The sequence below is a fragment of the Acipenser ruthenus genome, chromosome 30 (assembly GCF_902713425.1).
Source record: "Acipenser ruthenus chromosome 30, fAciRut3.2 maternal haplotype, whole genome shotgun sequence".
NCBI classification, from domain to species: Eukaryota; Metazoa; Chordata; class Actinopteri; order Acipenseriformes; family Acipenseridae; genus Acipenser; species Acipenser ruthenus.
This window is the reverse complement of record NC_081218.1, coordinates 9,947,862-9,970,963: the sequence shown is the minus strand read 5'-3', so window position 1 is coordinate 9,970,963 and position 23,102 is coordinate 9,947,862. Positions and strand designations below refer to the sequence as shown.

Genomic DNA, 23,102 nt, shown 5'->3' with positions numbered 1-23,102 from the left:
TCCGGACAAAGAGATAGCGATGCAGAAACTGAGCAGTTCTGTACCCAAATTGTGAGCAAGAAAATGGTCTTATATATACCCATGTGTGACAGAACTAGTTTAAATGCTTGAAGCACAATATGAGTAGACTGATGCCAATGACAAGATTGTTTTTGCTGTTCTGCAGCCATATGGCATTTATCTAGGGCACGATCAATCAAATTTATTTTTATATAGCGCCTTTCCTGTAAAACATCTTAAACTGCTGCACATTGCTTTACAATAAAAAAAGCAAATTATACAGTAGTTTACCCTGCATTGACATTATACACTACTAGATCCAAAAATGAACTATGAAATTACATTTCTCCTATTCCAACGCTTCTTGTGTCATTTCTCTTGTGTATGTTCAATAAATAGTTTTTGGGGATGGGGGGAACGTTCTCCTTTTGCTCTAGGGCCATGCATTGCACAGTATTGCATTGTATTGCATATATATTTTAGATTCCACTAAACAGCAATGAAAAGGTTAACAATAATATTAACATTATTTAAAAAAGTGATAATTTTGCAACTGTTAAAAAATGTAAAACAGTGGCGAGTCACAACCAATCTGCTTTTCATTTGAGCCTCTGGTGCTGACAGAAGGCAAATTAGAATGACAGGTTGGTAGCAGGTGGATAGAAATTCATATGTAGTCTATAACACTGCAGGCAGGATGGAGTGTGAGCTTCAGGAAGAAGTTAACTATGGTCTCACAGACCAGCTGCGCAGCCCTGTAAAGAAGAGGGTGAAAATACAGGCGAGGGGCCAATGGGCAAGCAAAACAGAGTTCATCCTGGCTGCTGCTGGGCAGATTGTCGGGCTGGGAAACTTGTGGAGGTTCCCCTACCTGTGCTACAAAAATGGAGGAGGTGGGTGATAAAATATTTGTGTCATTGTGCCTGCATGCCAAAGAAGTCTAAAATTTATTACAGAATGGCAGTGCATATTTGACCTCTCACACATTGCTTCATCAAACAGGCGTGTTCTTGATTCCCTACCTGCTGTTCCTGGTGTTCCGCGGGATACCTCTGTTCCTCCTGGAGACGGCTCTGGGGCAGTACACCAGCCAGGGGAGCATCACCGCTTGGAGGAGAATCTGCCCCCTCTTTGAAGGCGAGTGTAAAGATTACAGTTCATAAAAGAACTGGAATTGTAACTGTAACTATAAGGGTGTGATTTTGTGTAATATCCTGGATTCCCTTATAGCTGTTGTTGAGTTACTATATTTATGATGCTTCCCAGTTAGAACTGGAAGTTACTCTTTGTTTCTTCTCTTTATTTATTTATTTATTTATTTATTGCATTTATATAACACTTTTTATACAAAGGTATTGCAAAGCACTGTACAATAGTAATACAGAATAGTAATAATAACACAAAAGCGGCATTAAAAGTTGCATTAAAACTAACTAAGATAAGAAAGCCATTTTATAAAAGTACGTTTTTAGTCTTGACTTGAAAACTGTAACGGTCCCAGCTTCCCTGACAAACGAACGCAGAGCATTCCATAATTTCTGAGCTACATTCTGTTTTGCTTTTGTAACTCCTGCAAATAACTAGGTGCTAATCCATTCAGGGCCTTGTAAGTTAACAGCAAAATCTTAAAATCAATTCTATACTGCACAGGGAGCCAGTGTAAAGAGGCCAAAACAGGGGTTATATGTTCACTTTTCCTGGTTGTAGTCGGAGGTCTAGCGGCGGTATTCTGTACAAGCTACAAGTGGGATACCACACGTTTTGAGAAACCAAAAAAAAGCGCATTACAATAATCAATTCTAGATGATACAGAGGCATGCATTAGTCTCTCAGCATCAGATATAGAAATAATTGGTCTAAGTTTGGCTATATTTCTCAAATAGTAAAAAGATACTTTAGTAACTTCTCTAATATGAGTCTCAAATGATCAGGATCAAAGATGACTCCCAAACTCTTAATTTCTAGTTAAGTTTTGATGAGAGACTGCAAGGGTCGAGCTCATGTAATCCCACATTTCCTTTTAGTTGGTTCTGTGATCCCACTAGCATGACCTCTGTTTTATCTGAATTCAACATTAGAAAATTCTGTCACATCCAATGCTTGATGTCTAAAAGGCAAATAGCTAATAACACCCAGGCAGAGGAAATTCCTGGCTTTAGGGACAAATATAGCTGGGTATCATCAGCAGAGCAATGGAAGTTCACTCCATCTGCAGATAATGTCACCCAACGGTAGCATATATAATGAAAACAGCAAGGGACCTGGAATAGCGCCCAGTGGAAAACCACAGACAACTTCTGATAATGCCGATTTTACCCCCCCCCCCCCCCCCCCCAATAGAGACAAACTGAAACCTATCAGAAAGATAAGATTTGAACCAGGATAGGACAAGGCCAGACAGCCCCACTGTGCTTTCAAGACGATTCAGTAGGATGGAATGGTCTACAGTATCAAAGGCAGCACTCCGATCAAGAATTAATACTGATGGAAAGCCCAAGTCAGAGCTTATCAGCAGATCATTCATAACTCTGACAAGGGCCGTCTCGGTGCTATGAGCAGCACGAAAACCAGACTGAAACTTCTTGAATATACCATTAACAGTTAGAATTGTTTGTAATTGAATTGCATCAACTCTCTCTAGAACCTTATCTAAGAATGGTAGGTTGGAGATTGGCCTATAGTTATTGAGGACTTAGGGTCCAAATTGTGTTTCTTAAGCTTTACCACAGCTACCTTAAGAGCTGAGGGATCTATACTGGAGGAAAGTGAACCATTTATAATTTTTAAAATGTGGGTATTAATAACACCAAGAACATAGTTTAATAGTTTTGTAGGAATAGGATCAAGAGAGCGTATAGTAGCGCTCATATGTTGAACTAGCTCTGTCAGTTCCTGTAAGGTAATCAAAGAAAAAGCCCCCATAGTAGCCTTAATAGGTGTAGTTGGTAAAATTGTGCTGGAGTCGTCCTTAATAGAAGGGGTCTGTGGAATCTCATTTCTGATGTCTAGTATTTTGTTTTTAAAGAAATGTATTGTATATAAAATGTATATAAAAGTCATTGCAGCTGTGAGAGGAGCCAATGTCAAGGGTAGGACTATTAGTGGAAGGATTAATTAATTTATCTAGGGTAGTAAAATGAAATCCAGGATTATTTGTATTTGTTTCAATTAGAATAATATGACAATCTAGTATGGCCACGATTATGTGTAGGACCTTTGACATGCAGGATATAATCTAAGGAATCCAGTAGCCGCAAAAACTCAGAGTTAGAATCAGAATCAATGTCAACTTGAAGGTTAAAATCACCCAATAAAAGAATCCTATCATATTTGACTGTCACTATAGATAGCAGATCCCCAAATTCAGTCAGAAATAGCGGGTTTGACTTGGGTGGTGTAAACCAGCCGGCACGCACAGTCGTTCGTTGCCCCTTTAAAAGCAGACCCAGACACAAGAAGTGGAGTTTTAAGCGCTCTAACGCACTATTTAATAAACCAACAAACAAAATAAACAAAACAAACACCTGGCTCTTTTTTGAGCAATAACTAACACACAGGACGGAACCTAACTATAAAACAGGACAGCTAAGCTGTTTCCCTGTAACACAAACCAAAATAAACACAGTTTAACACAAAAACACTAACAGGTCTCACTCACTCACTCACTCACTCACTCAATCCTTCATTTCTTTCTTTCTTTCTTTCTTTCTTTCTTTCTTTCTTTCTTTCTTTCTTTCTTTCACGCACTCGCAAGCAGACTCTTCACACAGCAGCCCTGTGCAGACTGACTGCTTCTCTTAAATACCCTGCACCTGGTTCTAATTTATAATTACTACCAGGTGCAGGGGATAATTAACAATGAAACAATTAACTCAAATGTGTATACACACATGTTTTCTGCAGGGAGGATTTTAACCCCCCCTCCCTGCTGTGTTACAGTGGCCAATAAATAATTTCAGTATGAACAGGTAATGGACTGTTTAATGTCAAGGTTAAAACTTGTAATGATGAATAACCTTCAACAATTTCCTGTTTGATTCTAAGATCACCACGGAAAACAATAACAAGTCCACCTCCCCACCCAGCAGAGTAAGCTTTCTTGAAAAAAGTTACTGAAGCCTCAATCAGGGAAACATTGCCATTCGGTCCAAGCCATGTTTCAGTTAGAGAGAGAATATCAATGTTGTAATCCTGAATAAAATCACTTAATTAATGGCGCCTTGTCTCTCTCTACCTCTTCAGGCATTGGATATGCCAGCCAGGTGATTATTGGCTACATTGTTGTAAGCTACATCATCATCCAGGCTTGGGCTCTCTTCTACCTGTTCCACTCCTTCAGCTGGGAGCTTCCCTGGGCTAGCTGTAGAAACACCTGGAATACAGGTACTCCAACAGAGGGCAACGAGGGGATCCTGGAACACAGGCAACCACTGGAATGGGAAATGCCTCAGTCTAAGTTTACAGAATTTATTTTTATTTTTTTTAAATGTTATTTTATTAAACATAACTGCCTTTTTTGTCCTTTCACTGGCAATTGTGGCTTATGGGAGTGCAACTCAATCTGCTAATGGAGAAACACACAAAGGTGCTAATTGATAGCTTTGCAGCTTTGGTTTTTGTAGAGGTTCTCCAAGTCAGGGACTGTGGATGAATGTCATCCTTCTTTACAAAGTTAACCTGTTTTATCATTCCCTGTGACTCTTAGGTACCTGTGTGGAATTTGATAAGCATAACATCACATCCAATGGGACGATTCCAGAAAATGCTACATCACCGGCCACAGAGTTCTGGGAGTAAGTAACACAGGGTGCCTGGAGAAACACTGATAACCACTGTAGTAGTAATGAATGTGTGCGGTACCACCTCCCTGACTCTGGGTGTCATCTGCCCTTTAGGAGGCGGGTGCTGAGTATATCTGGTGGGATCGAGGAGGTGGGCAGCCTGCACTGGGAGCTGATACTGTGCCTCCTGCTTTGCTGGATTATCTGCTATTTCTGTGTCTGGAAGGGAGTCAAATCCACAGGAAAGGTAAGAATCTGTTACTTACATGGGCTGCAGAGATTCTGGTCCTTAAGTGAAACCAGCCTACTGTAGATGTTAGTGATGTGTCATACACACTAGTGGAGCATCACACCATCAGACCTTTATGTCTTTTCCATCCCCACAGGTGGTGTACTTCACGGCCACGTTCCCCTACCTGATGCTGGCTGTCCTGCTGATCCGTGGACTCACTCTGCCTGGAGCTGTGGACGGGATCATCTTCTACCTCTACCCAGACCCAGCGCGGCTCGCCGATCCACAGGTACTCACCTTCATGTGCAGTGATCCAAGGCATACTTCCTTCTCTGAGGTGGTAATTTTTTGTCCTTGGTAACCCCTACAATTTCAACAGGACCACTGCAAAACCTGCTAAGTTGGCAAGTGGCACCACCATCAATGCATTCATTTAAAGCACTGCAGTATCACTACTGTTTGTTATTTCTCTATTTCTGCCTCTGTTAGGTGTGGATGGATGCAGGGATACAGATTTTCTTCTCTTATAGCATTTGTGTTGGAAGTCTGATCATCCTTGGCAGTTACAACACGTACAACAACAACTGTTACAAGTAAGTAAGCCTTTTCCTTGGCAAACAAGAGACAAGCTGCATGTCTTGGGGATGTATGAAGAGAGGGAGTGCAGCCTGCTCCACAGGATCCAGGTTTGAATCTTGGATGCATTTACAAAATCGCAGTTGCAGCCTGTTATAAACATAACAAAGATTTAAACTTTAGGAGGCTCTTAATTATTGTAGTAAAAGTGTCTGAGGTCTGAGTACTGTAGTATTATATCAGGTAATCGCTTTTATTTAAGCGTTGATGTTAAGCTAATCGCTTACTGTTTCAGCACATAAATCCTGGAATTCAAATTACTCCAGGATTGAATGTGCGTACAATTGAATTCCATTCAAGCATGGCTTATTAGCATGGGGAATACAGATGATACTGTCCTTGTGATTTCAGGGACTGTATGTACCTGTGCCTCCTGAACAGTGGAACAAGCTTTGTGGCCGGGTTCGCCATCTTCTCAGTGCTGGGCTTCATGGCACATGAGCAGGGAGTGCCCATCTCGGAGGTTGCTGAGTCTGGTATGGAGTGGCTTATGACTCTGGTCTTAATTTTACTTGAAGGCATTGAGAAAGACATTTAGTCCAGATTTTCTCTTAGAGTTATACTACTTTAACTGCTTAATTGGTATTGTTTCTCGGATCATTGAAAAAATGGCAAACAGATTAAACAATTAACTGTGGACCTGCTTCCGCCTACAACTTCATCTGATGGCTAAAATCTCATGATCTGGGATGTATTTCTTTCACGACACATCACGGTCTTAAATACATATTTCAAGGACATGATTGCAGTAATACATTTCCAGCAGGTTCTGGAAGATCTAGAAGGAAAGTTATTAGGTCAGGTAGTTGTGTTGCAATAATGAGGCTTGGTAGTCCAGTTAGAGAAAGGGACTTGTTACCTGGAGGTTCCTGGTTGAAATCGCGGTTCAGCCACTGACTCACTGTGTGTGATGTTGAGCAAGTCACTTGCTCATTCGGGTGAGACATAAAACCGAGATTCTATTGTAATTCAATTCAATATATTTATTTAGTGGGATTTGCAACATATTAAATATATTTATAGCAGTAGTTATTTTGCAGTGTTTTTTTTTTATGGACTCACAAAAGGAGTTATTTGTTGGTTTGTTTTTTCTCTATTCTCTATTTGGTAACAAACAGGCTAAACCGAGGTCCTATTTAAGCGATAGTGCCCATCGATGATGGCTCTACCATGTGATAGATGACCACGACTGGAGTTATGCGTCCCGAGCCGAAGGCAAGGGCGCTAATGAAAGTCAAGATCAACTATCACACAGTAGGGCCATCATCAAGAGGGCACTATCACTATTAGAAAACTATTTTTACCATTGTTTTCTTAAAAAAACACCCAAAAACCTAGATTTACCTTTAACTTGTACTGATTCGTCGGGTACCTTTCCACTGAGTAAAGACGTTCTAAGAAAATAGTCCCAAACATTTTTAAAATAAAGAAGGATGAACTACATATAAAGAGAAAAACAATGATTTTTTATTTAGTAAATCGATTTTCATTTTATATTAACTTGTTAGGGACATGAGGGAATGAACGGAGCAATTACTGAACAGTCCATGTACGATGGAGTCTGCACTACCAATACAATTTCTCATTAAATGCCATTCTAAAATGCCTCCTAACTCACAATATTTCTTGCCAAAGCCTTTCTCTCTTAGATCTACATATGAATGGAGCAATATTACTGAACTGTCTGCTTCTCGCTTTGTTCTTGTTGAAATATGTTGTGTCTGTGCGCCAGTCGAGCTGACAGTCTGTGATTGGCTCTCGGCAGTTGCAGATACAGGATTGGTTGCTTTTGTCAATGCAAAGTTTTGATTGGCTGGTTTTGGTGGATAATAAAATTAATTTGTACCAGTTGTGTCTTTGTTTAGTATTTACTGTCCAATAGATGTGAACTACCGCTAAAAATACAGCAAGTCAAAATTATTGGCTGACAGTACTGAATCGTTTTCTAATGTGACTCTGCTGCAGCAACAGTTGTGATGCATAGTTCATCCTCTAGTCTCTGTAAGTTGCTTTGGATAAAAGCGTCTGCTAAATGACCAATTAATAATAATGATTGTTCTTGTGCAGGTCCTGGCCTGGCGTTCATCGCATACCCGCGCGCTATGGCCATGATGCCACTCCCTCAGCTCTGGGCCTTCTGCTTCTTCCTCATGGTCTTCCTGCTGGGGGTGGACACTGAGGTGAGTGAACCTGCATCTCCTACTTTCAAACTGGAGCTCAGGTACCATCCTTTTACCAAATCATACTCACAAATGAAATCAAATACTTTTTATTTTGTGAACCACATCTTTAAAAAACTACTCTTCTATCTCTCTCATGTGTAGTTTGTTTGCCTTGAGAACCTCACACTCCATAACTCTAACTCCATTCCATCCACTAAGGAAACTGTATGAAATGTATGAAATCTGTGGGATCACTTTTGGTAGAACAATGTCACATTCTGCTCCAGCTTCTTATCGCTTGTGTTTAATTGTTTAGGTGGCAACCGTTTTTATGACTGCATAGAAGACATGATTGGCTACCGGCCTTGGCCTCTGATTAAATACTGTTGGCTCTTCTTCACTCCAGCCATCTGCATTGTAAGTGTCCCACTGTATACACTTCCTGGTATTTCTTATATAAATAAGACTATGTCATATTGTGTAATGCACTCTCTCTCCACCAGGGGACCTTCATCTTCTCCCTGGTCAAGTACACCCCACTGAAGTACAACAGGACATACGAGTACCCGACCTGGGGATACATCCTCGGCTGGTTCCTCGCTTTCTCCTCCATTGTCTTGGTCCCTCTGTGGATCGTCTTCAAACTCACTCAGACCAAGGGGACCATGCCAGAGGTACACAATGTTTTGTTCTTGTATCTGTAAACAGCTGTCTATATAAGCATCTCCCACTGTTCCAATTTAAAATAAAAGAAAAACTACTGAGTCCAATCAGATATAAAATAAATGCATTAAATTGTATATATATATTCACAATGAAGAAATGCAAACACCAACGTGTGTGTGTGTGTGTGTGTATATATATATATATATATATATATATATATATATATATATATATATATATATATATATGTTTCTATGTGTGTGTACAAAGACCACTGAATGTGTCTGATTATCTGTCTCTGCTGTTGGTGTCCTCCCAGCGCCTTCGCCTGCTGTGCCTCCCTGCCAGCGACCTGGCCCTTGTCAAGAAACAGAAAGCAAGCAGATGCCCTTTCAACTCTGAGCCCAGTCAGCAGTGTGGGGAGACTGAAACAGCCTGCAAGGAAGAGTATGAAACTGAAGACGCTCCTGTATGAAGAGAAACGAAAGCTACTTACTTTAAGAAAGGAACATACTATTGTATTTAGTGCATGTTTATCCACAACTTTAAACACTCAATTATAAATCTTACGTAAAACTATTAAAGTGCACCGGGGCGCTATACAAATTAGTTACAAGCGCACGGGATTGTGGGTAACCTTTAACTGGGAAAAGGGGCAATTAAACATTCAGAGGACTGTTATAAATGTGGGGTGTATGCTGTGTAAACATAGGGGACACTGGGTGACGGTGGTTTGGGGGCGAGGGCCAGTGGTCACTGTGAAAAGGGGGATTCTTCCCTGTGGTGACCCCCTCTGCTTTTAGTGTGTTTAAGCAGACACCCTTTAAACTCTGCAATAATAAACTGCTTGAACATTTGCTGAGTGTGTCAGTTGTCTTTTAGCCAATCACATCATTGTGATCACTTTCAGGGTGTCCTTGTAAGGGTTATCTCCAAACCCTTGTCTCGTTACAATACTACCACGTGTGCACCAGATACTATCTTTCTGACTGCAGCAGACAACAGGTGTTCTCGGTGGATAGGTTAGGAGACAATCACTATATTTTCCTCATGGCATAACAACTACGCAAAACTGGAGTGCTTTTAGATTCATGCTATTTTAACGTAAATACATTATTTATTGCATCCAGTTGTAGTCTCTTACTATCGGGAACATTTCACTTGTTTATAAAAGCAAATGTGAAAGGAGCCATTTGAGTCATGTTTCAGGATTTGGGGCTTAATTATCTTGATTTATCATGAAGAAAAATATACACGTATGTGCCCTTTCCATTATACATTAGGCTACGTCATACAAGTTCACAGCTCCTGGAGACTAACCCACAAGAGAAAGCTATTTTACACCTTGAAAGTGTTCATGATAAAGAGTAAATTGAGTCATGTGTCTCAGTGATTTACGATTACTATTGGGACCGACACATTGATGATCAAGCTCAATCCTGCTTTTGTTCTCAGAAAATGGGTGCAACTGCAACACAAAATATAGCCCATCTGTGAAAATGACAGCATTACAAAGACTGAGAGAGACATGACAAAAAAGAGAAAATTAAATGAGGCTGCCATAATCTCTTACAAATATGGGTCACTAAACCCGGTGAAGTATTTGATATTGGATATTCGTGTGGATATTCAATATTCACGCATTCTGCGTCAAATAATAGCTCATAGCTCCTACATACAAACTCACAAAGGAATATCATTTCACTTCATGAAAGTCTTGGTGTTAATGGGTAATGCATGTCATGTCTCATTGATTTGCGAGTTATTTATCTCTTTATGCACATGCAAAACTCAATGCTCATTGTACAGTATGCTACATCATATAATGGTTAATAGCTCCTACATACAAACTCAAGACTTAATGTTACTAATTAAAGAAAACAACAACTGGTAACTGGCAGCCAGTTATCCCACTGAAACATTAAATAGCTGTTGGCTATCAGCTGGCCAATTGGCTTTTCAAACTCTTTTACAAATCACTGATTATTTCAATCTCTGATACAGAAAAATGTCTAACTGACGTTGCATATCCAGCTAGTGTCATTCTAACGTTTCCATTTCTCCATGTCCAGCTTCGTTGGGACACTGCTATCTTCTATTTCTGTTTAGAGCGTTCATTTCCTGAGCTAGTTATTCTTTTATCTGAATTTGTATAATGACTACAATGTACTGTTGTGGACTTTGGAATGTATTTTGAAATGAAAAGTTAAGTTATTTAATACAGCTCTATGCTAAATGGGGTCATAGTAGGGCTGGGTATTCTAGTATATGTTCCAGCCTCAAGAGGATTCCTTGGATTGCAGCCTTAAAAGTATTGAGTATTTTTTGGAGTTTATATTCTGAAAGACTTTATGGTAAGACCATATTTAAAGGTGGGATTATTTATATTTGGCTCATGCCTGCAGGTATAGATCAAACTAAAATACATCATACTCTTATAATTTAAGATAATTATATATTGAATCCAGTTATTACTGTGTTTTTGTTTTGTTATATTAATATTTGAAATGTATCTATGATGTATTACAATTGGTTTAAATGGCTTTTTTTATGAAAAAAAAAAAATTGACCGGTTTGTGGAACTTGGATTATGTCGTCACAGGAGAGCTTAGTATTAAAGTTTACTGTCCAGGGGGCTCCCGAGTGGCGCATCTGTTAAAGGCACTCCGCATGGAGTGCAGGATGCCCCTATAGTCTGGAGGTCGCCGGTTCGAGTCCAGGCTATTCCACTGCCGACCATGGACGGGAGCTCCCAGGGGGGTGGCGCACAATTGGCCGAGTGCCGCCCGAGGGGGGTAGGGCTTAGGTCGGCCAGGGTGTCCTTGGCTCACCGAGCACAAGCGACCCCTGTAGACTGACCCGGCGTCTGCTGGCTTGCCTGTAAGATGCCCAGAGCTGTGTTGTCCTCCGACGCTGTAGCTCTGAAGTGACTGCATGGCGGGCCTGCCGAGTGAAAAGAAGCCGACGGCTGACGGCACACGTTTCGGAGGACAGCGTGTGTTTGTCTTCGCCACTCCCGAGTCAACGCAGGGGTGGTAGCGGTGAGCTGAGCCTAAATACAATTGGACATTTCAAATTGAGAGAAAAATGGGGGAAAATTAATTGCCGATTAATTTACTGTCCTCTTAAATGTACACTGCTCTGATATTAATTTTAGAAGTAGAGAAAATGACCTGCACTAAGAAATTATTACAAAAGCGATGCAGTCAAGCTTCATATTATTATTTTCTCTGAAAGCCATGTTGAACTATCAATTAACATAGAGGCTTTACTGGCATCCTTTGATAATCCATGTCCATTGATCCTCCGGTGATTATAGGAAGCAAAGGACGGCAGCCCTTTCACATGGTAATCTCTTACACTTGATCTGAAAGGACGGCAGCCCTTTCACGTGGTAATCTCTTACACTTGATCTGAAAGGACGGCAGCCCTTTTCATGGTAATCTCTTACACTTGATCTGAAAGGACGGCAGCCCTTTCACGTGGTAATCTCTTACACTTGATCTGAAAGGACGGCAGCCCTCTCACGTGGTAATCTCTTACCCTTGATCTGAAAGGACGGCAGCCCTTTTCATGGTAATCTGTTACACTTGATCTGAAAGGACGGCAGCCCTTTCACGTGGTAATCTCTTACACTTGATCTGAAAGGACGGCAGCCCTTTCACGTGGTAATCTCTTACACTTGATCTGAAAGGACGGCAGCCCTTTTCATGGTAATCTCTTACACTTGATCTGAAAGGACGGCAGCCCTTTCACGTGGTAATCTCTTACACTTGATCTGAAAGGACGGCAGCCCTCTCACGTGGTAATCTCTTACCCTTGATCTGAAAGGACGGCAGCCCTTTTCATGGTAATCTCTTACACTTGATCTGAAAGGACGGCAGCCCTCTCACGTGGTAATCTCTTACACTTGATTTGAAAGGACGGCAGCCCTTTTCATGGTAATCTCTTACACTTGATCTGAAAGGACGGCAGCCCTTTCACGTGGTAATCTCTTACACTTGATCTGAAAGGACGGCATGCCTTTCACGTGGTAATCTCTTACACTTGTTCTAGCGGCAGGCAGGATGGAGTGTGAGCTTCAGGAAGAAGTTAACTATGGTCTCGCTGACCAGCTGCGCAGCCCTGTAAAGAGGGTGAAAATACAGGTGAGGGGTCAATGGGCAAGCAAAACAGAGTTCATCCTGGCTGTTGCTGGGCAGATTGTCGGGCTGGGAAACATGTGGAGGTTCCCCTACCTGTGCTACACAAATGGAGGAGGTGAGTGATAAAATATTTGTGTCATTATGCCTGCATGCCAAAGAAGTCTAAAATGGGTTATTTATTACAGCATGGCAGTGCATATTTGACCTCTCACACATTGCTTCATCAAACAGGCGTGTTCTTGATTCCCTACCTGCTGTTCCTGGTGTTCTGCGGGATACCTCTGTTCCTCCTGGAGACGGCTCTGGGGCAGTACACCAGCCAGGGGGGCATCACCGCTTGGAGGAGAATCTGCCCCCTCTTTGAAGGCGAGTGTAAAGATTACAGTTCATAAAAGAACTGGAATTGTAACTGTAACTATAAGGGTGTGATTTTGTGTAATATCCTGGATTCCCCTATAGCTGTTGTTAAGTTACTATATTTGTGTTGTTTCCCAGTTAGAACATGAAGTGCATCTTTTATTTCTCCTCTTGCCTTGTCTCTGTTTACCTCTTCAGGTATTGGATATGCCAGCCAGGTGATTATTGGCTACAGTGTTGTAAGCTACATCATCATCCAGGCTTGGGCTCTCTTCTACCTGTTCCACTCCTTCAGCTGGGAGCTTCCCTGGGCTAGCTGTAGAAACACCTGGAATACAGGTACTCCAACAGAGGGCAACAAGGGGATCCTGGAACACAGTCAACCACAGGAATGGGAAATGCCTCAGTCTAAGTTTACAGAATTTTTTTAAATTTTTTTAAATGTTATTTTATTAAACATAACTGTCTTTTTTGTCCTTTCACTGGCAATTGTGGCTTATGGGAGTGCAACTCAATCTGCTAATGGAGAAACACACAGAGGTGCTAATTGATAGCTTTGCAGCTTTGGTTTTTGTAGAGGTTTCCAAGTCAGGGACTGTGGATGAATGTCATCCTTCTTTACAAAATTAATCTGTTTTATCATTCCCTGTGACTCTTAGGTACCTGTGTGGAATTTGATAAGCATAACATCACATCCAATGGGACGATCCCAGAAAATGCTACATCACCGGCCACAGAGTTCTGGGAGTAAGTAACACAGGGTGCCTGGAGAAACACTGATAACCACTGTAGTAGTAATGAATGTGTGCGGTACCACCTCCCTGACTCTGGGTGTCATCTGCCCTTTAGGAGGAGGGTGCTGAGTATATCTGGTGGGATCGAGGAGGTGGGCAGCCTGCACTGGGAGCTGATGCTGTGCCTCCTGCTTTGCTGGATTATCTGCTATTTCTGTGTCTGGAAGGGAGTCAAATCCACAGGAAAGGTAAGAATCTGTTACTTACATGGGCTGCAGAGATTCTGGTCCTTAAGTGAAACCAGCCTACTGTAGATGTTAGTGATGTGTCATACACACTAGTGGAGCATCACACCATCAGACCTTTATGTCTTTTCCATCCCCACAGGTGGTGTACTTCACGGCCACGTTCCCCTACCTGATGCTGGCTGTCCTGCTGATCCGTGGACTCACTCTGCCTGGAGCTGTGGACGGGATCATCTTCTACCTCTACCCAGACCCAGCGCGGCTCGCCGATCCACAGGTACTCACCTTCATGTGCAGTGATCCAAGGCATACTTCCTTCTCTGAGGTGGTAATTTTTTGTCCTTGACAATCCCTACAATCCCTACAATTTCAAGGACCACTGCATAACCTGCTAAGTTGGCAAGTGGCATCACCATCAATGCATTAATTCAATGCTTCTGTCTGTTATTTCCATATTTCTGCCTCTGTTAGGTGTGGATGGATGCAGGGATACAGATTTTCTTCTCTTACAGCATTTGTGTTGGAAGTCTGATCACCCTTGGCAGCTACAACACGTACAACAGCAACTGTTACAAGTAAGTAGGCATTTTCTTTGGTAAACAAGAGGCTGCATGTCTTGGGGATGTATGAAGAGAGGGACTGCAGCCTGGTCCACAGGATCCAGGTTTGAATCTTGGCAGGGTTTTCAATTACTTTTAAAGTATGTGGCACTTACAAGGTAGTAGGGGGCACCCATCTCATCGATGCATGTAGTTGGGTGCTGGGGGGTGGAAAATCTTGAAAAAACTATTAAAATGGTGCACTCAGGTACATTTTTGCATGGCTTAAGAGTGTGCTAGACTAGTAGTGGTCTGCTTGTAGTGTCTGACAAAGTACTCCATTAGTGCAATGAAGGAGCTTTAACATCCATATATAATCAACAATAGTTTAAATATTGTCTTTCAGAGATGATCCTTTGTATTTCATTTATTATCTTTTGATACTGAAGCTATTCATAAATAAGTTAGTATTCTTCACTTCATATTATTACACTCTTGTTATATACTATAATGGTAACTTGATGACATTATTATCATTATTTTTATTTATTTAGCTGCTGCCTTTATCCAAGGCATCATTTTAATAGTAAATAAAAGCAAAATACAATTTGATGTCCCAGCTCAACACAGAGGTGCTCTGCTTTTGTGTCTTGGTTATACCCACAACTAATCTATTTATTAATTATTGATTATTATTTATGAATTTTCCTTCAGTCTCAAATGACTCCTTAAGATAGGTAAATACATAGACGATAACATTTGTATTGTTGGATTTATACAACACACAGGGAATTAAGGTTAAGGCTATTATTTGAATATGAACGGCAATACGAAAGCAATACGAAACAAGATTTATAATGTATAACAGAGCAAGCAGCTGAAGCTGCTCCTGAACAAAATAAATCTATACTGTACTGTTAACAGTGGAAAAATAAGAAAATATCAAAAGAAAAAACACTCGTTTAATAATGTAAATGTTTGATATGCATAAAAAAACGACATGTCCCGACATTACGGATTGGTGTCAAAGGTAGCTTTTCTTTCGTAATAATAAATCAAAGCAACATTTATAACAATTTGTTAATTCTTAACGAAAGACAATAGACTTAAAAAATACTATTATTCAATAGTTATTCATAACTGTGTTCTCCTTGTTTCTCCATATTTATTTTTGTGGACCTGGCCTTACAAACCTAAATAACTTTTCATAACAAAGATGAACTTGAACAAGTGTTACAGTGCCTATTGGTTCCAAGTATTGGAGACTGGTACAGGTTTATTTGGAAAGTTTGGTGGGACTTCTGTCTCCAAATGTTTTCTACATTTTTGAAAACCCTGTCTTGGTGGCATTTACTAAATCTCAGATGCAGCCTGTTATAAACATAACAAAGGTTGAAACTTTAAGAGGCTCTTAATTCTTATGGTTAAAGTGTCTAGGATCTGAGTAGAATTTTAATCAAGGTAATCGATTACTATTTAAGTTCTGAAATTGAGGTAATCTCTTACTGTTTCAGCACACAAATCCTGGAATTCAAATGAGATGAATTCAAATTCATGGCTTATTGGCATGGAGAATAAAGATCATACTGTCCTTGTGATTTCAGGGACTGCGTGTACCTGTGCCTCCTGAACAGTGGAACAAGCTTTGTGGCCGGGTTCGCCATCTTCTCAGTGCTGGGCTTCATGGCGTATGAGCAGGGAGTGCCCATCTCGGAGGTTGCCGAGTCTGGTATAGAGTGGTTCATGACTCTGGTCTTAATTGCACGTAAAGACATTAAGAAAAAGATTTAGTCCAAAGTTTCTTTTAGTAGTTATAAAGATACTTGAATTATTTAATAGGTAATGTTTCTAGGATCCTTGCAAAAAATGACAAACAGATTAAACAATGAACTGTGGACATGATTGCAGTAATACATTTCCAGCAGGTTGTGAAAGATCTGGAAGGAAAGTTTTTAGTTCAGGTGGATGTGTTCCAATAATGATTGTTCTTGTGCAGGTCCTGGCCTGGCGTTCATCACATACCCACGCGCAATAGCCATGATGCCACTCCCTCAGCTCTGGGCCTTCTGCTTCTTCCTCATGGTCTTCCTGCTGGGGGTGGACACTGAGGTGAGTGAACCTGCATCTCCTACTTTCAAACTGGAGCTCAGGTCAAGCCTTTCAGATTGGTAGACATTGAGGAGGACAGTATGAACCAGGGAATTGATGGTACTGTCCTGTTGCCAAATCATATCAAATAATTTATATTTGTGAACCACACCTTTAAGAAACATGGACTGTCTTCTTTCTCGCTCATGTGTAGTTTGTTTGCCTTGAGAACCTAACCACATCCATCTCCGACATGTACCCCTCGTTCTTCCGACAAGGTTCTCGTAGGAAACTCCTCCTGCTGTTCATCTGTGTTGTCAGCTTTCTCATCGGGCTCCTCATGGTCACGGATGTGAGTACTGGGTGATGGTGGTGATGGAGGTTGACTGTTGAAATTAACTCTCTTCACTTCCTATGCAGAAGGGAGTTTGGTGGTGGAGTTGGGGGGTTTGTGGCCCCCCAGCACTGAAATTCCTAGCAAGGCTGGTGATCTGCTCTCTTATTGCTCCTTCTCTCCCTCTGCAGGGTGGAATGTATGTCTTCCAGCTGATTGATTACTACGCCTGCAATGGGACATGTCTGATGTTCCTCGCTATTTTTGAAACCATTTGCATTGGTTGGGTGCTGGGTAAGTCAGAACAGTGGATTCTCTCCAATGTCAGACAATACCCTAATGGTTGAATTGGGTTTTGAACCCAGGATCTCCTTGCTCACACTCCATAACTCTAACTCCATTCCATCCACTAAGGAAACTGTATGAAATGTATGAAATCTGTGGGATCACTTTTGGTAGAACAATGTCACATTCTGCTCCAGCTTCTTATCGCTTGTGTTTAATTGTTTAGGTGGCAACCGTTTTTATGACTGCATAGAAGACATGATTGGCTACCGGCCTTGGCCTCTGATTAAATATTGTTGGTTCTTCTTCACTCCAGCCATCTGCATTGTAAGTGTCCCACTGTATACACTTCCTGGTATTTCTTATATAAATAAGACTATGTCATATTGTGTAATGCACTCTCTCTCCACTAGGGGACCTTCATCTTCTCCCTGGTCAAGTACACCCCACTGAAGTACAACAGGACATACGAGTACCCGGCCTGGGCATACACCCTTGGCTGGTTCCTCGCTCTCTCCTCCATTTTCTTGGTCCCTCTGTGGAGCGTCTTCAAACTCACCCGGACCAAGGGGACCATGCCAGAGGTAAGTCATATTTCTATGTTCCCGGAAGCATCTATAGAAGTGTACAACTTGTTTCTTTTATTCACCCTCCCAGCGCCTCAATACAAACAAACAAACCAAAAAACATTCAAATAAAAACCATGAAGTTGTATACATGTCTAAGTATACCTGAAACCAGCTGATAAAACCAAATAAAATCACATTCAAAACAAACAAAGCTTGCAATCCTTGTTATCACACTGTGCATCTCTCTCTCTCTCTCTCTCTCTCTCTCTCTCTCTCTCTATATATATATAATATATACAGTGCCTTGCATAAGTATTCACCCCCCTTGGACTTTTCCACATTTTGTAGTGTTACAACCTGGAATTAAAATGGATTTAATTGGGATTTTTACCTTTTGATTTACACAACATACTTAACACTTTGAAGGTGCAAAATATTTTTATTGTGACACAAAAGTTAATTAAACAAAAAAAAATACATTTGTTGGTTGCATAAGTATTCACCCCCCTGAGTCAATACTTGGTAGAAACAACTTTGGCAGCAATTACAGCTGTGAGTCTTTTTGGGTAAGTCTCTACCAGCTTTGCACATCTGGATCCTGCAATCTTTGCCCATTCTTCTTGGCAAAATTACTCAAGCTCTGTCAAGTTGGATGGGGACCGTTGGTGAACAGCAATTTTCAAGTCTTGCCACAGATTCTCAATCGGATTGAGGTCTGGGCTTTGACTGGGTCATTCTAAGACATTCAGGTTCTTGTTTTTAAACCACTCCAGTGTAGCTTTGGCTGTGTGTTTAGGGTCATTGTCCTGCTGGAAGGTGAACCTCCGCCCCAGTCCCAGGTCTCTTGCAGACTGAAACAGGTTTTCCTCTAGAATTTCCCTGTATTTGGCTCCATCCATCTTGCCCTCAATCCTGACCAGTTTCCCAGTCCCTGCCGATGAAAAGCATCCCCATAACATGATGCTGCCACCACCATGCTTCACTGTGGGGATGGTGTTCTCAGGGTGATGAGCAGTGTTGGTTTTGCACCACACATAGCGTTTTGCGCTAAGGCCAAAAAGTTCAATTTTGGTCTCATCAGACCAGAGAACCTTTTTCCACATGTTTGCTGTGACTCCCACATGCCTTTTGGCAAAATCCAAACGGGATTTGATATGGTTTTTTTTCAGCAATGGCTTATGCAAGGCACTGTATATGTGACAGAGCACAGACTCTGCACATGGTGTGTTTGGTGACATCTTGGTGAAGGAGTCTGGCCCCAAGACGGCCACACTTGCACAGCCACATGGCATGGTTTGATTGTTTGATTGATTTGAAAGGAAATGTGTGGAATGTGGCCAGGTGGTGACCCCTGACCACATGGTATAAAACTAACAAGGGAGTGTTTGTTTGTAAGAGTGTGTAGAAGAATGCAGTGGCACAGAGTGAGAAAGAGAAAGAAAATAGCACTGATAGCTGTGGCTTAGGAGTAATATCGTGTTTATTTTGCAGTTTTTTGTGGGTAGAGTTTTAGTTCAAAATCTTTATTTTGTTCTTGTGTTTGTTTTGTGTTTAAATAAAAGTGTGCAAGAAGCGCTAAAACTGCACTTAGTGCTATTGTGTTATCTTTTGCCTGTACAAATGGCTTTTGCCTGTACAGTGGCTGGCCACAATATACAGACATGCTCAAATTTGTTGGTACCCTTACAGCTCATTGAAATAATGCTTCATTCCTCCTGAAAAGTGATGAAATTAAAAGCTATTTTATCATGTACACTTGCATGCCTTTGGTATGTCATAGAATAAAGCAAAGCAGCTGTGAAAAGAGATGAATTATTGCTTATTCTACAAAGATATTCTAAAATGGCCTGGATACATTTGTTGGTACCCCTTAGAAAAGATAATAAATAATTGGATTATAGTGATATTTCAAACTAATTAGTTTCTTTAATTAGTATCACACATGTCTCCAATCTTGTAATCAGTTATTCAGCCTATGTAAATGGAGAAAAGTAGTCACTGTGCTGTTTGGTATCATTGTGTGCGCCACACTGAACATGGACCAGAGAAAGCAAAGGAGAGAGTTGTCTGAGGAGATCAGAAAGAAAATAATAGACAAGCATGGTATAGGTAAAGGCTACAAGACCATCTCCAAGCAGCTTGATGTTCCTGTGACAACAGTTGCAAATATTATTAAGGAGTTTAAGGTCCATGGAACTGTAGCCAACCTCCCTGGGCGCGGCCGCAAGAGGAAAATCGACCCCAGATTGAACAGAAGGATAGTGCGAATGGTAGAAAAAGAACCAAGGATAACTGCCAAAGAGATACAAGCTGAACTCCAAGGTGAAGGTACGTCAGTTTCTGATCGCATCATCTGTCGCTTTTTGAGCGAAAGTGGGCTCCATGGAAGAAGACCCAGGAGGACTCCACTTTTGACAGAAAAACATAAAAAAGCCAGACTGGAATTTGCTAAAATGCATATTGACAAGCCACAATCCTTCTGGGAGAATGTCCTTTGGACAGATGAGTCAAAACTGGAGCTTTTTGGCAAGTCACATCAGCCTTATGTTCACAGACGAAAAAATGAAGCTTTCAAAGAAAAGAACACCATACCTACAGTGAAACATGGAGGAGGCTCAGTTATGTTTTGGGGCTGCTTTGCTGTGCCTGGCACAGGGTGCCTTGAATCTGTGCAGGGCACAATGAAATCTCAAGACTATCAAGGCATTCTGGAGCGAAATGTACTGCCCAGTGTCAGAAAGCTCTGTCTCAGTCGCAGGTCATGGGTCCTCCAACAGGATAATGACCCAAAACACACAGCTAAAAGCACCCAAGAATGGATAAGAACAAAACATTGGACTATTCTGAAGTGGCCTTCTATGAGTCCTGATCTGAATCCTATCGAACATCTATGGAAAGAGCTGAAACTTGCAGTCTGGAGAAGGCACCCATCAAACCTGAGACAGCTGGAGAAGTTTGCTTAGGAAGAGTGGGCTAAACTACCTGTTAACAGGTGCAGAAGTCTCATTGAGAGCTACAGAAAATGTTTGATTGCAGTGATTGCCTCTAAAGGTTGTGCAACAAAATATTAGGTTAGCAGTCCCATCATTTTTGTCCATGCCATTTTCATTTGTTTTCTTATTTACAATATTATGTTGAATAAAAAATCAAAAGCAAAGTCTGATTTCTATTAAATATGGAATAAACAATGGTGGATGCCAATTACTTTAGTCAGTTTCAAGTTATTTCAGAGAAAATTGTGCATTCTTCGTTTTTTGTGGAGGGGTACCAACAAATTTGAGCACGTCTGTATATATATATATATAGTAAATATGGACTGGAGATGAGGGTGGAAAATTACAATTGTTATCGACAGGGGGCTATAATGCCCGAAGCTGCAGGCTGCATTGCACCCTGGAGGTAACAATAGTCTTCCTGATGGGCATTTCATTTTCCACTATGAGCTGAGTCTGCAGTACATATTTAATATATGAATCAGTCAAGAAAATAAGTGAGGCAAGATCGGATAGTAAATATGACTTTATATATTTTGTTTAAATATAGCTGATACAGCATAGGGAAATAAATAAATAACATAAATATTTTGAAGTTCACACCGCATAGTTATCAAAGTCTTTGAGTGCAGGGGAAGGGTGTTCCTTTGAAAAGGGGCAGGACTGACAGTGATGTCAACCAATCACATGTCAGAGGGAGACCATTGCCCTGTGTTGTAGGGATGTTAGGGCAATATTTCAATCTATTTGTGCTCCTATGATGAGGTTTTAACCAATCACAGGCCAGAATTTCCAAGCACTGATTCATTCATTCATATACATACATTATATATATATATATATATATATATATATATATATATATATATATATATACACACACGTGTGTGTGTGTACAAAGCCTAGTGAATGTGACTGATTGTCTGTCTGTGCTGTTGGTGTCTCCTTCCCCCCCAGCGCCTTCGCCTGCTGTGCCTCCCTGCCGAGGACCTGCCCCTTGGCAAGAAACAGAAAGAAAGCAGCTGCCCTTTCAACTTTGAGCTAGTTGACTCTTTGCTTCCACTAAACAGAATGGGGAGGTTGGGATGAGCGGTCAAGTTTTAGCATTTTAAATCACGTTGCATGGGGTTAGTTTTAACTCTAAATGTATGAAAATAAAGTGCAGAGATCAAGAATGACAGTAGTGACTCCAGCCAAGTTGGAAAAGATGGCGACAAACCACCAGAACTTTACAGGACCGAACTTTATACCAAATATTACCGCAGCGACTCAAAGTAGAAAAATAATAATAATAATAATAATAATAATAAATTCTCATTGTTTGAGTTGTTGAAGAAGCAATACATTCAGTAAATTATTTCCATAAAACATTTGCATAGTTTTTTTTATTTGAACTGGGTCATTTGTTAATAATTCAGTTTTCAATGACATCCATAATGGGTGGTGGGGACTTCTACATAGGCCTATGTCATGAACAAAACAGTTCACATTATATGCGCAGTGCTTAATTGAGCAGACTTGAATACTGCATATGATAAAATCATGTGAAACACTACAATCTTAATTTAAACATGTTGTCTTCACTGTTCTAAAAATCCTACCACTACGACTACTATTAATAGTACTGAAATGTGTACCTTGCTTCTTCCTCTCCACCTTGCTCTGCCTCATCTTCATCAGCTCCTCTCTCTGATGTCTGTTTACTTTCTCTTAATTATCTCCAGCATTAATGTACTTATCTGCAAATTAAAATGCAGATCACAACATTCAAACTGACTTTTGTTGATTAGAATTCTCTGGATTTTTTTTTTTTTTTTTTTTTTTAAATCAAGCCATAAACAAAGCCAGAATCCAGTATTAAAATTCTTAATTACTAGCAAAGATTTAAAAAAAAAACTAAAGTTTCAGTGCAGCGATGTGAATATAAATAAATTAATAAATAAATAAAATGCTGATTTTAAGAATGCAACCAGTAATGTTTTATTAACCCCAATTGATGGTACGTGGACTGATCACCATTTTCAAATGAATTTCAGGGAGATTTGTGGTGGTACTTCATTTTCTGATAGTCTATCTGAACAGATATACAACAAATTCCCTTACATTACTTTGATCACTAATAACATAGAAACACATGTTTAACTTATTAATGATCTTGCTGAAGTGCAGTGAACGTACAAAACGGTTTTGCTATTTTGTATTCACATTTTTTATAAGCACAAAACTGTAGCATTGTGCTCAGCAAGTTGACAGCACAGTCATTTATTATACATAATAAAATAAAGAAATGCATGGATTACTTGCTTAATAATTCATATTCTGTTTAACTTCCTGGA

The 23,102-nt window shown here is 40.5% G+C and overlaps 2 protein-coding genes across 2 annotated transcripts; both read left to right on the top strand.

Moving 5' to 3' along the window:
• The first annotated feature begins 693 nt into the window (after window positions 1-693).
• On the top strand, window positions 694-9,792 carry LOC117435636 (sodium- and chloride-dependent GABA transporter 2-like). Its single transcript, XM_059005030.1, has 12 exons — window positions 694-893; window positions 1,003-1,137; window positions 4,243-4,383; window positions 4,706-4,793; window positions 4,896-5,028; window positions 5,168-5,302; window positions 5,503-5,606; window positions 6,001-6,125; window positions 7,717-7,829; window positions 8,128-8,228; window positions 8,315-8,485; window positions 8,797-9,792. Exons 1-10 carry the CDS (start codon window positions 698-700, stop codon window positions 8,152-8,154), a joined length of 1,197 nt encoding a protein of 398 aa, XP_058861013.1. The 5' UTR covers window positions 694-697; the 3' UTR covers window positions 8,155-8,228; window positions 8,315-8,485; window positions 8,797-9,792.
• A 3,984-nt stretch (window positions 9,793-13,776) lies between these two features.
• Window positions 13,777-22,000, top strand: LOC117435641 (sodium- and chloride-dependent GABA transporter 2). Its single transcript, XM_059004547.1, has 11 exons — window positions 13,777-13,784; window positions 13,829-13,961; window positions 14,101-14,235; window positions 14,430-14,533; window positions 16,102-16,226; window positions 16,494-16,606; window positions 16,800-16,937; window positions 17,111-17,213; window positions 17,431-17,531; window positions 17,618-17,788; window positions 21,724-22,000. The coding sequence occupies exons 1-11, from the start codon at window positions 13,777-13,779 to the stop codon at window positions 21,853-21,855; spliced, it is 1,263 nt and encodes a 420-aa protein (XP_058860530.1). The 3' UTR covers window positions 21,856-22,000.
• Window positions 22,001-23,102: the final 1,102 nt, after the last annotated feature.

Bases quoted from the DNA above. Each gene is read 5' to 3' on its own strand.
- LOC117435636 (XM_059005030.1), top strand. From the start codon at position 698: ATGGAGTGTGAGCTTCAGGAAGAAGTTAACTATGGTCTCACAGACCAG. The intron at 5,607-6,000 runs GTAAGTAAGCCT...TTGTGATTTCAG, and splicing joins TACAACAACAACTGTTACAA to GGACTGTATGTACCTGTGCC. The intron at 7,830-8,127 runs GTGAGTGAACCT...TTAATTGTTTAG, and splicing joins TGCTGGGGGTGGACACTGAG to GTGGCAACCGTTTTTATGAC.
- LOC117435641 (XM_059004547.1), top strand. The intron at 16,227-16,493 runs GTATAGAGTGGT...GTTCTTGTGCAG, and splicing joins CTCGGAGGTTGCCGAGTCTG to GTCCTGGCCTGGCGTTCATC. The intron at 16,607-16,799 runs GTGAGTGAACCT...GCTCATGTGTAG, and splicing joins TGCTGGGGGTGGACACTGAG to TTTGTTTGCCTTGAGAACCT.